This window comes from Salvia hispanica, chromosome 1 (genome assembly GCF_023119035.1).
Source record: "Salvia hispanica cultivar TCC Black 2014 chromosome 1, UniMelb_Shisp_WGS_1.0, whole genome shotgun sequence".
In the NCBI taxonomy this organism is placed as follows: Eukaryota; Viridiplantae; Streptophyta; class Magnoliopsida; order Lamiales; family Lamiaceae; genus Salvia; species Salvia hispanica.
The window spans coordinates 34,588,520-34,601,990 of record NC_062965.1 but is presented as its reverse complement, the minus strand read 5'-3'; the positions used below and the strand labels follow the sequence as shown (position 1 = coordinate 34,601,990).

The window sequence follows — 13,471 nt, the reverse complement described above, 5'->3', positions numbered from 1 at the left end:
GCTTATGAAACTAATAAGTAACTTAACCAATTTAAATCATTTAATTATTACCACGATAATTGCAGTATAACATTTTGTTTTTGGAGTTTAATATTAAATCTTGTAAATGTAACCGTTCACGAAATTCTATCAAAAAGCAATGCGCAGCCAAACATTTTGTTATTGGAGTTGGATGTGCAGCAGTCACTCCCATTCCAGATTTTAAGTACCGACATGAATTTTAATACAAAATTGATGTAATAGAATTGAGAAAAAAAAATATTAAATTCAAATTAGTAGATAAAGCAGGGAATGTTAAGCCCCTCCCAACAAGATTTTTTCATTTAAATTTTATTTAGATATTATTGAAGACTAAATGACTAAATCGCTAGAGCTGAATGATATGATGGGGCCGAACAAATTTTGAGAATAGAACACTTGCAGAAGATTTGAAAGAATAAAAATGGCTGCCGCATTTTAGGAAGAAGAAAATATTTTACATTAAAAAAATCACTTTTAAAAATTGATATGGAGTAGTTTAATGTTATCATGAGATGGGAAATTCATACATTAGATGTGATCAAAGTCGTGGTGCGTTAAAATGACAACGCCTCTTAAAGTAACACCATACCACCATTCCTAGCCAATCATTTGTACATGTGGACGAATAATCAACTGCCATGTGGCAATCATAAAAAATGCTCAAGGGTGAATTTTCTCGGCCAACAATATCCAATACGTTAGACATCAATTTTTCTCGGCCAGCAATATCCAATACGCTAGACAGCAATCTATTGTTGTCTAACGTTTATACTATTGTTGTGTAGCGTTTATAATATTGTTGGATACGTAGTGTCACAGTGTCACTTTAAGAGGTGTTGTTATTTTAACACAAACCTATAAAAGTCTCCTTTAAATACTTAACACATTTAATTCCAAATAACATTAAACCTAAAAATCTCATATAAAACCTCTAACTCTCTTGAATTCTATTAATTAAATAGTGAATTATCCTAGTTTCTAGTTATTTATTTCATATCCCAATCAATCAAAATTAACTCTAACAGCATTCATAAAAAACTAATCAATCTGAATGAGAAAAACACAAGAATAATTCAAACACTGCAAAAGCAAGCAAGGAAGAATCACTTGATTAGCGTATGATCATATGTTGAAATTCAAGGAGTAGTTGCTTTATATTATCATAACATTAAAAAATTGTCTTTATATAAGTTATAGTTTACTCCCTCCGTCTACGAATAAGAGTCCCGTTTTTTCATTTTGGTCCGTCCACGAATAAGAGTCCCGGTTCATAATTACCATAAATGGTAAAGAGACCCCACATTCCACCAACGCATTCCACTCACATATCATTTAAAACCAATATATACAAGTGGGACCCCTATTCCACTAACTTTCTTCCACTCACTATTCTTAACATTTCTTAAAACCCGCGCTATTTAGAAATGGAACTTTTAATCATGAACGAATGGAGTATGAAATAAACTTATAGGAATTATTTTATGATTAATTTGATTTGATCTAGATTGGTGGTACAATTCAAATGGAGTAATAATAATTTCATTCATTTTCGCGAATTTATAACTATTTTGATTTATGGAATGGAGATATCATTTTTATAAAAGAAAAATAGATGTTAGACTGTAGATTTCACAAAAATAAGAAGAAGATTACGTAAATTTGATGCGGGATATAATCAAGGGTTGGCGTGTTGCATGCTGGCAATTGCTTATTTTTTAAATTGACGGATGCGTAATAATTTAAGATCACATTGGTCATATGAGTATTATCTCATTTAAGGTTTGAAAGATCAACACTGTAGTATCGCACGTGGTTGAGTAACACGGGATTTTAGGAAGAGTTATTAGGTGGAGTAAATTGAGAGAAAAAAAGATAGTTGAAATTTAATGAAGTGACAAGAATTTATTTCTAAAATGAAACAAACTAAACAGGAAAAGTGAACATATTGAGTGAGACAGAAAGAGTAATAACTAAGTACCATCCGGTATAAAGTTTGAAAATTAGAACTAACTTCTAAGCAGCATCTCATCTGGATTCTGGAGCTTGAAAGAATTGAAATAATCTGTGAACATCATCCCACCTTTAAAACATCAAAACGAACTTATAAGCATCACCTCATTTAGAATGAAAAAATTAGAGTTGAAATGTGGGCATCATCTCGTTTCATGCTTGAAACACCAAAACTGATTAGCTATTCATATCGTCCGGATTTTGAAAGACCAAAACAGACATTTGAACATTGTCTCATTTAGAGTTTAAACATATAAAATTGACTTGTAAACATCTTGTGTCAAATTCAAAAGGCCAAAGCCAATTAAGTTTTATCACCTAATTTATAGTCACTAATTTTCATCTTATGGAGTAGATTTTTTGGGTGTTATAAATTAATTAATTGTTCATACTTTTCATCAATAAACATTCTATGTACAACCTATGATTATTTGGAACACTAAAATAGTCAGAGGCGGAGACACACTACACAGGGTATATGGTCCTCAACAATTCTGTGTTTGTCTTGTTGAGTGAGGTGAGAGATTGAATCTCACATAAATCAAACTTTTTTTTTGTTATTTACAGTTTATATTGAATTTTCAATTCTATATTTCAGGTTTTCTGATTACATCATACATTATATACTTTGTTTTAGAGTTCAAGTAGTAGTATCTTTTATCATATAGTTTATATTTTATTTTATTAATTTTAAAATACTTTCCTATATTTAAAATTAAGTTATTTTTTATCCATTTTATTTTAAAATAATAAATTAATTTGATCCATTTTTTATTATATATTGAATTTTTTCTTGGAGTTCTATGATAAAAAAATATCTAACAATAATTTTAAATAAACAAACATGCAAAAAAATTTAAGGCCTTATTTCATTGTCTCATGAAAGATTGCTTAATATATGACGTATGTAAGTAGAGTTTAACGTGAGCTGTGTTTGGTATCAACTTGATGAAATCAGGGATATGCACGACGATCAATATAGTTTAGAGGGGATAGAGTTGTTATTTTGTACTCTCTTCGTTTTTTAGTTTGTCTCATAAAAAATGTCACATTTACTTTTTTTGAAAAAATTCTCTCACATCAATTATAAAATTATATTTCCTCTCACCACTTAATACACAAAATAACATTTCATAAAATCTCGTGTCATATCCCAAGTGTGACATCTACTATAGGACGGAGGGAATCCTAAGTTTTAATAGTAGTAGATTGACGTGTTTTATTATTGAGTTTCATAGATTGAATTAGGTATTTAAGTCAATTATACACTAATTAGTTGTTTGGACAAGTTTGTTGAGCATTGAAGGGATAAAGGAGTACAATGTTGATTCCTAAATAGCTGACATCAATTTTTTCGTTTTTGAAAGAGTTTTGCGTAGATCTTGTACGTCTCAATCGGAGTTTTACAGAAAATGTTATGCCTGTTTAACGAAAACTGCGTGCTGTCCAAAAGGGCCAAGCAGCCCGGGTGAAGCCCTGTCACATAGCCAAGCGGGCCTACCAAGAAAAACATGGAAAATTACCTTCTTTCTTTGAGGGATTTTTTCACACTCTGATCATGTTTAGCAACTTGGGGCTCTATATATACAACTCCTACACGGTTTTGAGAGCATTCCCCATCATATACACATTCTAGAGAGAGAAAATAACGTAGATATTGAATCATTGAGGAAAGGAGTCCTCCCCATCATTCTTAGGGCTGGGAAAAAATACCGAAAAAATGATATAGCGCTCGTATCGTATTGAAAAATATCGAAAAATTATCGAATTTTCGATATATCGTAATTTTCGATACGATACGATATCGTATCGTAAGTTTTCGATACGATAACGATATGAATTTCCTTATATCGCGATATATCGTTTTATATCGAAAATACGATATATATTGAAAATTTTCGATATATCGATATTTTCGGTATATATCGATATTTTATTTTCGATATATATCGATATTTAACGATATATCGAAATATCGATACGATAACGATATGAAATTTTTTTATGTCGAAAGTTCGATATATCGAAACTTTCGATACGATAACGATATGGAATTCTTTCATATCGATATTTTCGATACGATACACGATACAACGTTTTCGATACGATATATCGTATCGACCCACCCCTAATTCCACCTCGTTCATACAATCGTAATTCTTTTGATCAAGGGTGTACTTAGTTTGGTTTTATCATGTTTTATTTCATTAATTATTTGACTCATGTTATGAAATGCTTGGATTACCCTCGAAGAGATGCAATGATTTCTATGTTTATTTGAATTCCTTTTTCTATGTCTTGGCTCATGTAGTTATTTCAATTTCTCTTGTGGTTATATATTTATTTGATTGATCATCTTATGAATGCATGTGGATTTTAGAGATGCATAGTTTAATTTGAAATAAGATTTTTTAACACCTTTATCAATAAAGTCGAGAGAGTTGAGCTTTTTGTGAAGTTTTGTATCTTATGAGCTCTAAGGAGTTATTAACTTGATTCCTGAAGATACTTCGGTTTTAAGTTGTGCTCTACATATTGTGTACTTCAAGAGAAGATATAGTTTTACTTTTGTCATAACTTAATAGATCTTGAAACCCTTGTGAGCATAGTTTGGAATTGCTGTGAGTCGCCAACTCTGTTTCTTCAACTCTTCGTTTTTCATAATTTGTTATTCGCTTTGTTTTATTACTAATTATTATTTGCTTTGATTTATTTTTTAAAAAATTAGGATTTAATAAAAAAACCAATATTTTTTATAGTCTAGATAGTGAAGGAAAATAATTTGAGCTACTTGAGTAGCTAATTAGTCTATGTGGATACAATGATCTTGCTTGGTGATACAACAATAACCCCATACAAGTTGTACAAAATGATATAATACACCCATATATAAGCATTCATTCTATATCCTAAAAGTTTCTACTCAATTATTTTTTATATTCTAAATATCTAGATTTTGTTATATAAAAGTTTAGATATTTTATTGCATAATATCTTAAGAATTCTACATAGTTGTATATCTGATTCTTCTACCAATTATGTATATATTTTATTCGGGTCATATTCTAATGCGTATAGCACCCTAATCCAAAATCAAGACCAAATCTCCACTCTTAAATTTTAAAATGAGTGGATGAGATTAAATCTTACGAATCTCAATAAATAGTAGACAAAATATCAACAAAAGGGTAATATCGTCATTATGTTATCATATGATAATTTTCATAAATGTTTTTTTATATCAACATAGTGTATTACAAATATCAACAATATGACATAAGAATATCAACACTAGTACAAGAAAATATCAAAACACATATTTATTGAGATTTTTACATGGTTCTATTGAGATTTTTTTGATGTATTTGTTGATAAAAATCTGGGTATCAACATTTACGAAAACTAAAATAAAATATATCAAATTTCATCATCCGAACGTCGTCGGAATATGCAATTGAGATCTCGTTGGAATCCTTATAAAATTATCTTTAATTTGATAAATTTTTTGCGAAAAAATAATTTAAATCGAGAAAGTTACGTAAATTTAAAGTTTTAAGATGATTTTAATGAGAGAGAATTGACATTAATACCCTCTAATTTTATTTATTAATTTTTTTAATTAAAAATATAATCCATGTGGCATTATTTCAACCACTAGATCTTCTAATCTAATGGCTAAGATTTAGTCTTAGTTTGAGATTGCTAATTAGTTAGCAATTGATCACTCCTCTAACATAATGCTAAAGAATTCTACATTACATCTAAATTTAGATAATATTTAGGGATATTGTTACCTAATACTCCCTCCGTCCGCGAATAAGAGTCTCGTTTTTTCCATTTTAGTCCGTCCGCGAATAAGAGTCCCGGTTCACTTTTGCCATAAATGGTAATAGGGTCCCACCTTCCACTAACTCATTCCACTCACATTTCATTTAAAACTAATATATACAAGTGGGACCCCTATTCCACTAACTTTTTTCAACTCACTTTTCTTAGCATTTCTTAAAACTCGTGCCGCCCATGGACTCCTAATGGCGGACGGAGGGAGTATCATGTAACTTTTAAAAAGTTGGATTTTTCCTACGAACTTTGAAATTGGCAAATAATATCACAAACTTTATCCCGAATTTGTCATTTTCCACCAATGAAAACTTTCCGACAAATAATATCAAGATATGGATTTTTTTCGTAATTTCTCGACAACAACTTCGAGAGTTTCAAGATTTTCAATCTTTGAGAATAGTTTTTCTTGAAGCACACCCTCCAAATTTGTTATTCAATCTATTAATATACCGGAATTTTTTTATTAATGAGAAATAACATACTCCAGGTAAAGTTCATGATATTATTTGTCAATATCAATGTTCGTGGAAAAAATCGAACTTTTTGAAAATCATTGGCATCGAAGCGACATGACTCTCATAAATACATTTTCCTTCTAGTTTATTTAAATTTTCCTCTAAAGGCCTTCTCTCAATTATTCAAGGTTTGTTATAATATATTTGCCCAAGTTAAATTTTGGCTACACTCCAAAAAAAACCTAATTTATTTTCTATTATTCCAACATCATTATGTATCCACCATTCATTTTCACATTATAAAAAGTGCATGCACAGTTGTTTGTAATATTTCATTTTTCACTCTTCGTTTATTTTTTTTGAATTATTCACCATGTTAAAGTTTATTCAGTTTTTTATTGGTATCGAACATATACATCACCGACCAAGAAAAAGCAAACAAATTGGCGGAACTTAATTAATGCCACCAAACTATACACTTTATTTCAAGCAAGAACTAAATGGTTGATTAGTTGGTAGAAAATTAGTAGTACATATTTTTCTAATTTTACAATGAAAGTTTGTAAATTACAAAATGCACTCCATCGTCAGATCTCCTGATATTTTTCGAATTTTACAATGAAAGTTTGTAAATTACAAAATGTACTCCATCACCGGATGTCCAGATATTTTTCTAATTATTGTTGAAATAATCACATCTATTAATCAATATTACTACTCCATAAATAGTTAAAAACATCATAAAGCAGTAACGAAACAAACAAACAAAAAAAAAAAAATTGTTTGATAATACAACAAGTAAACTTTATTTAAAGCAACATTACATAATTGAACATAAGGAAAGACAAAAAAACAAGGGAGAGCAAAACTGCAACCTAAAAAACTTACTACAGTTATTTAAAAGGCTTATTGTTGCACACAATTATTTGTCTTGTGAAAATAATGTGGCCCCAAAAAGCTAGTTTAAATAAATCTACTATGCTTTGGTGTTTAGAGCCCATCACTAAATCTCTTTAGAAGAAAATAGTTCTCCATCTGTTTGATAGTAAACTATGTCTCCATTGTCACTCACATAATGATCTCTACTTAGACTTTTCAACAACGTCGGAACCAAGTGAAACGGAACGGCTCCAGATTTTCTGGGCTCTCTGTAGTAATTTCCGAGCACCCTTTTCGCCTCCCTCGTCTGCAAAATCCATTGTATTTTATTTCATCAATTAATTTAAAATAAAAAAATCATACAAAGGGACAAATAAACGGTAATAATGCCAGTGTTGGCCACATGATTAGGGTTTAATTAGATAATTAATTAATGATTAGAGATCTATTAATTCTCACCGCCTCCACTAAATGGTAATGTGGGATCTGAGGGAATAGGTGGTGAACAACATGGGTGCCAATATCGTGGTGAATTTTGTTGAATATTCCATAGTCTTGATCTACTGTCGTCAATCCTCCACGTAAATAACTCCATTCCTGCAATTACAAGACAAAAGGCATAAATTACTACAACTACTTGTGAAGCAGAATGAACGATCTAGATTTAGAATAAACCAATTCATGATATTTTGAGTGGACATTGTCACTCTTTGACTGGACCACTTTAATACTACCATACAATTAAACTATACAGTGAATAGTCAGAGTTTTGGACAACTGGGCCCGATTCTCTTTCTAATTGTAACCAAAAGACATAACCAAGTTATTAAAAGAATTAGGGAAAATTAATAAAGGTAGATCTAGGTAAAAAGCAAATATAAATACTTTGGGAAATGAAAACTAAAAAAGCACTAGTATTAGAAAGTAATTAATGGGTAAGTGGGATTTTTAAGCCAAACAAATAATACTATAATAGTTGATCGAACATAGATATTTGTGTTGACAATGGCAATGCAACATTAATACCAGGGAACATATGGTAGTGACAGGAGTGAAATTAAAATTAAAATTAATTTAGTACATAATAATAATAGTACTACCTTGCTGCGGTACCAAGGGAGTTTCTTGTCGTAACCATGGTGGTGCAGATATGTAACCGTGTCCAACCACACAACGAATATCTGTCCCATAAATATTGAAATAGAATATATATATATACTAATAAAATGATAGTAATTGAGTTTGATGAAGTAGTAGTAATAATTTAATATTGTTGTTACCAAATAAGGAACGCCGTAGAGCTTGAACAACATGGTTGGGCCAACAATGGTGGAAGCATAGAGGAGACAAGCAACCATTGCAGCCCAACATATGGTGGAAGTGATCACCAAATCTCTCTCATTGGGTTTGAACAAACTACTATATGGGTTGAAGTGAGATCCACTTTTTCCGGGGCTTCTATACCACTGAAATTAAATCAATTCAATTCAATCTTTTAGTAATTTCCTATGTCTTGGAAATTAATGTGAATTTATAACTTATATTAGTATGAGAGAGAAAAAAGAGTACCAAGTATAGGGGGTAGGCAAACATGGGGAATGGGATTTTGTATCTCAAGAATTTGGTGGAGAAATCCAGCTGCTTGTATAAATTCTCAGTCAGCTGCAAAATGCAAATGCAATTATTTAAACATCCATTTCCATTTTCCAATTCCAAATTTATTTAAAAAATGTTAATTACCGGAACCCATGACTCGTCGTTCTCCACATGACCATGATTCTGGTGGTGTGTTCGATGGCTTATTCGCCTACGTAGTAAAATGCAGATCTATATTACTCATTGAAATTTCTAAAAAAAATTAATTTAAAGTGGGAGACTAACCATCCATGATAAGGTACAAGAATTGAGGAATGTAGTACATGTCCCACCACGTTATTCAGCGTGGTATTGTCCGAAAAACTCCCGTGCCCACTGCAATAAATCAAAATTAGTAGTAATTTCAGTATTACTAAAAATGGGATTAGTATTACCAATCGTGGCCGAGGACGAACAAGGCCCAAAACATGGTGCCCTGGGCGGCCCAGTAGATGGGCCAGAAGATCCAGCTGTCGAAAAAGGCGGCGGCGGCGAGGAGCGCGGCGACGACGAACACATCCCAGGCGACGTAGCTGAGGGAGCGGAGGGGGTCCTTGACCCAGCAATGCGGCGGGATGGCGGCGCGGATGTCGGCGATCTTGAACGGAGGAGGCGCGGCCGGGTCGAATTTGTCGGCGGCGCGCTTGCCGAGGTGCTCGTATTGGGCGTGGCCGTGGTGCTCAGCGTCGGCACCGGAAGAGACGGCCATTTTCCGGAGGGGGTTTCGAATCGAGAGTTTTCAGTTACAAAAGGAATGGAATAGGCGTGAGTGAGTGGGGCATGTATGCGTATATATAGACTGGAATTCATATACGTGTTCACATTTGTGGAGGACAGAGAATACTGTGAATTACTACCTCTATTTACAAAATGTACGTATATGGGGTTTCGCAGATCTGCTTTTTTTTTTAATCGTGATTTTTCGTATGTGGGTGTAAAATGTACTACTCCCTCCGTCCCAGATAATTGGGACATTTTGACCCGGCACTACGGGTTTTAAGAAATCTAATGGAAAGTGAGTTGAAAAAATTGGTGGAATGTGGATCCTACTTTTAAAGTATTAGTTTTATAATAAAATGTTAGTAGGAATGAGTTAGTGGAATATGGGATTCACTGCCAAAAATGGTAAAAGTGAAGTGGGACAAATTATGTGGGATGACCCGAAATGGAATACTGGATCGAATTATCAGGGACGGAGGGAGTAAATGATAGTAGTAAGAGTATTAATTTTTTTTGTTCATGATTTAAACTCATATTTAATGTTCTTTTTCCACACCATAAAATATAAGTACTACGTAAACTAAAAAATTGGTGGAATATATATTTTATATTTATATATTAAGTTTATTATAAAATGTGAGTATGAATAAATTAGTGGAATGTGAGTTCCACTTCTGAAAATGATGAAAATGAAATGTGGCAAACTTTTTGGAGTGAAATGAAAATAAGCAACAAAATTTGGGATGAAGGGAGTACATTAAACAAGGAGTTAAGATTATTTTATAAATAAACGAGTAAAATTATAATTTTTGAATTTATGAATAAATTTGTACAAGTGAAATTATGTTTTTATACATAAAAAGGGTAATAATAACAATAAATAATACTCGGGTGATAGTCGTGGCATGTCCGATCCTAGATCCAACCTTGAGTGCTTATTTATGTACTGTAGTAAAGTATATGCGATTTTTCTTTTTTTAATGTAGGAGAAGATGGATTTGGATCTATATTTGAATATTTCGATATCTCGACATGTTCTGCTAGTTAAGTTATTATTCTAAATTGTGTTTATTATAGTATAACATAAAGTAATTGTATTGATATATAATAAATTGGAGTATAATTCATGGTATTAGTATCAATTACTCCTTAAATAGTGTAGGAGTAGTATTTGAAGTTCAAAACTAAAGGTGACTTGTATGAGTTGTCATATACTACAAGTGCACAAAATTTTAATGTGTTAATAATTTTATGTTTATTACGAGAATGAATTCTCTCAAATTAAAACTGACGTATATTCCAATGGACTAATCTGGAAATGGTCTATATCCGTTCACCAATAAACTTTTCATTTTGTCATTTCATATGCCAGACAAATAAATTCCTTATTTGTTTTTTTACTACTTTTAGTTTTAGATCTCACTTTCCATTTACTTTATCTTACTTACATTTTATTATAAAATTAATATATAAATATAGAACATAACCTTTCACTAATATTTTTAATAAATTTTCTATTATATTTCTTAAAATTTATGTCCAATTAAACGTGCTATTAGTATTGATGGATGAAAGGAGTATACGACGTTAAAATTGAAAACTTTTCTTTGTACGGAAAAAACTAAAGTCAAATAAAAGTGAGATGTGATTGGAATATTTATTACTGGTTGTGGAGCAATTATATTTATTTGCCTTCTGAAGTAGGTAATTTAATTTGTAACTAGATTATGAGTTGTTATTGGTTCAATCAGTCCTTTAATATTAAATGCTCTAAACCAATTGCCAATTAATTAGTGCCAGCTATAGATTATAGTAGTTTTTATAACAGGAAGGCTAACATATTGTATAGTACTTTTTTAAATGAATTAATACGGAAGGAAATAAATTCATATATAATTATGTAGATATTTTGTTACAATCGTCCCCATGGAGTTTTTTATACGAACAAGGCCTGAGAGTTAATTATATAGTAGTGATTATTGTTAACATATACTTTAATTATTCTAGGCATGCATAAATATGTTTGTTAGTTTAAATATATCGTATAATGACAGTTTAAAGCTTATAAAACTCTGCATATTTAAAATATAAATGCGCATCATGTTCAGAAAAATCCGAAATATCGTGGTTTGTGACACATTAGTTATGATTTAGATCATTATGGAATAATTAAAAAAATGGAAAGTTGTTATTTTATATTTTCAATATTAAAAGTTATGAGATTCATCAGAAATCAATATTTTTTTTTATTTAAATAACAATGATATTTTTATTTGCACTTTTAATATTAAAATTATCTATTTTAAATTAGTGAGAAATCGCATAATTTGAACATATGATTACTATATATGTTTAATTATTTCAATGTAAAATTGCTTACAGGCAAAAACGCATAGCAGAGTCTTAGTGAATGGTGACTATCTAATCATCACAAAATAAACATGATTTATTAAAAGAGAAATAGAAAATCTAACAAATGACAAAACAAATTAACAAACAACAACAATATCAGATCCGCCTGTCTCCTTTAGCAAATACTATATCGATTTCGAAGTACTGTCACATGCAAACAAGGCGTACAACGGATACCATGTTTTAATTATTCTATATACAGTATGTTATACTATTGTGTTAAAAAAAATAAGCTTAGTGCAGGGATGAGTCTACTAAGTTAATTTGATTTATAATAATTAACATTTATTAAATATGTTAGTTATTTCTTTCAGGGCAGTGATAAATGTACATAATTGTGCTTACATAATCGAACTTTTTTAACATTTTACATTGAAAATCGATTTATAAACATTAATTAATTTAAAATAAATTTCATACTAATCATTTTGCAACACATCGAAAAAAAAAATGAAATTTTAACTTAAATATTTGTAAATTTAAGAAAGAAAAAAATTATATTAAATATTGTATTATTAATTTCGAATGAAGTTCGAAATCAAGTTACGATTTGACATAAATATTCTATATCACTTATTTATTATTGCTACATATAATACAATAAATAACAAAACTAAATTTTAATTAAATTCACTTATATTTAAAATTTTAAATATATTGTGTACACGTGCAATTTATGTACATCTATATTATCTCTTTTCGATTAAAAGGATAAATCTATTATCGGCTTTTTACATACTTATTCTTTACAATCAAATTCATACATACTATAACTAATTGTCAAAAACGGTAATATCCGTCACGTGTTAAATACTGGCACTGATAAAAGTATGTTAATGTAAAGTGGCAGATTTTATGAAAATATTAGGGGGTCTGGTTTCTCTATACTATAGAGTGGAACCCACATTAAATTTAATGAAATGCGTATAGATTCGAAAGTCTACACACACATGTACATGTATATACATATTGATAGTAATTTTAGCTTTATAATTTGACTGTATGTATATACATATTAGTAATTTTAGCTTTATAGTTTGGCTGCGTTTTAATGCATGTGGAGTACATTTTTGTTATAATTCAGTAAGTTACTACTCCATATTCAATAATTATACTAGGATATTACTCCCTCCATTCACCAATATAATATAAGTGAAGGTTTGGGAAATTATACTAAAGTAAATTATAAGGAATTTCATACCTATTGGTCAATATTAAACATTCTAGCATCAACATGTATTATAGCGTGATTTAACTAGGGCCGGGAAAAAAATATCGAAATACAAGTCTTATCGTACCAAAAAATATTGAAAATATTGAATTTTTGGTATACCGTAATTTACGGTATGATATGATACATTACTGAAAGATTTCGGTAAGGCAACGGTATGAATTTTTCATACTGTGGTATACCGTGGCAAACCGAAATTCGGTATATACCGTAAAATATAAATATAATTATATATAAAATATGTTTTATATATTTTTAAATTATA

The 13,471-nt window shown here is 30.4% G+C and overlaps 1 protein-coding gene across 1 annotated transcript; it reads right to left on the bottom strand.

Moving 5' to 3' along the window:
* Positions 1-7,111: 7,111 nt before the first annotated feature.
* LOC125202091 (acyl-lipid omega-3 desaturase (cytochrome b5), endoplasmic reticulum-like) lies at positions 7,112-9,672 on the bottom strand. The gene is made up of 8 exons (XM_048100421.1): positions 9,239-9,672; positions 9,090-9,179; positions 8,949-9,015; positions 8,778-8,870; positions 8,489-8,674; positions 8,309-8,389; positions 7,668-7,805; positions 7,112-7,515 (listed from the first exon to the last, which is right to left on the bottom strand). The coding sequence occupies exons 1-8, from the start codon at positions 9,550-9,552 to the stop codon at positions 7,333-7,335; spliced, it is 1,152 nt and encodes a 383-aa protein (XP_047956378.1). The 5' UTR covers positions 9,553-9,672; the 3' UTR covers positions 7,112-7,332.
* Positions 9,673-13,471: the final 3,799 nt, after the last annotated feature.

Excerpts from the sequence above, each read along its gene's own strand:
- LOC125202091 (XM_048100421.1), bottom strand. The coding sequence starts at position 9,552 with ATGGCCGTCTCTTCCGGTGCCGACGCTGAGCACCACGGCCACGCCCAA. Across the intron at positions 7,806-8,308 it reads TCCCTTGGTACCGCAGCAAG|GAATGGAGTTATTTACGTGG; the intron begins GTAGTACTATTA and ends TTGTAATTGCAG. Across the intron at positions 7,516-7,667 it reads ATTACCATTTAGTGGAGGCG|ACGAGGGAGGCGAAAAGGGT; the intron begins GTGAGAATTAAT and ends TGGATTTTGCAG.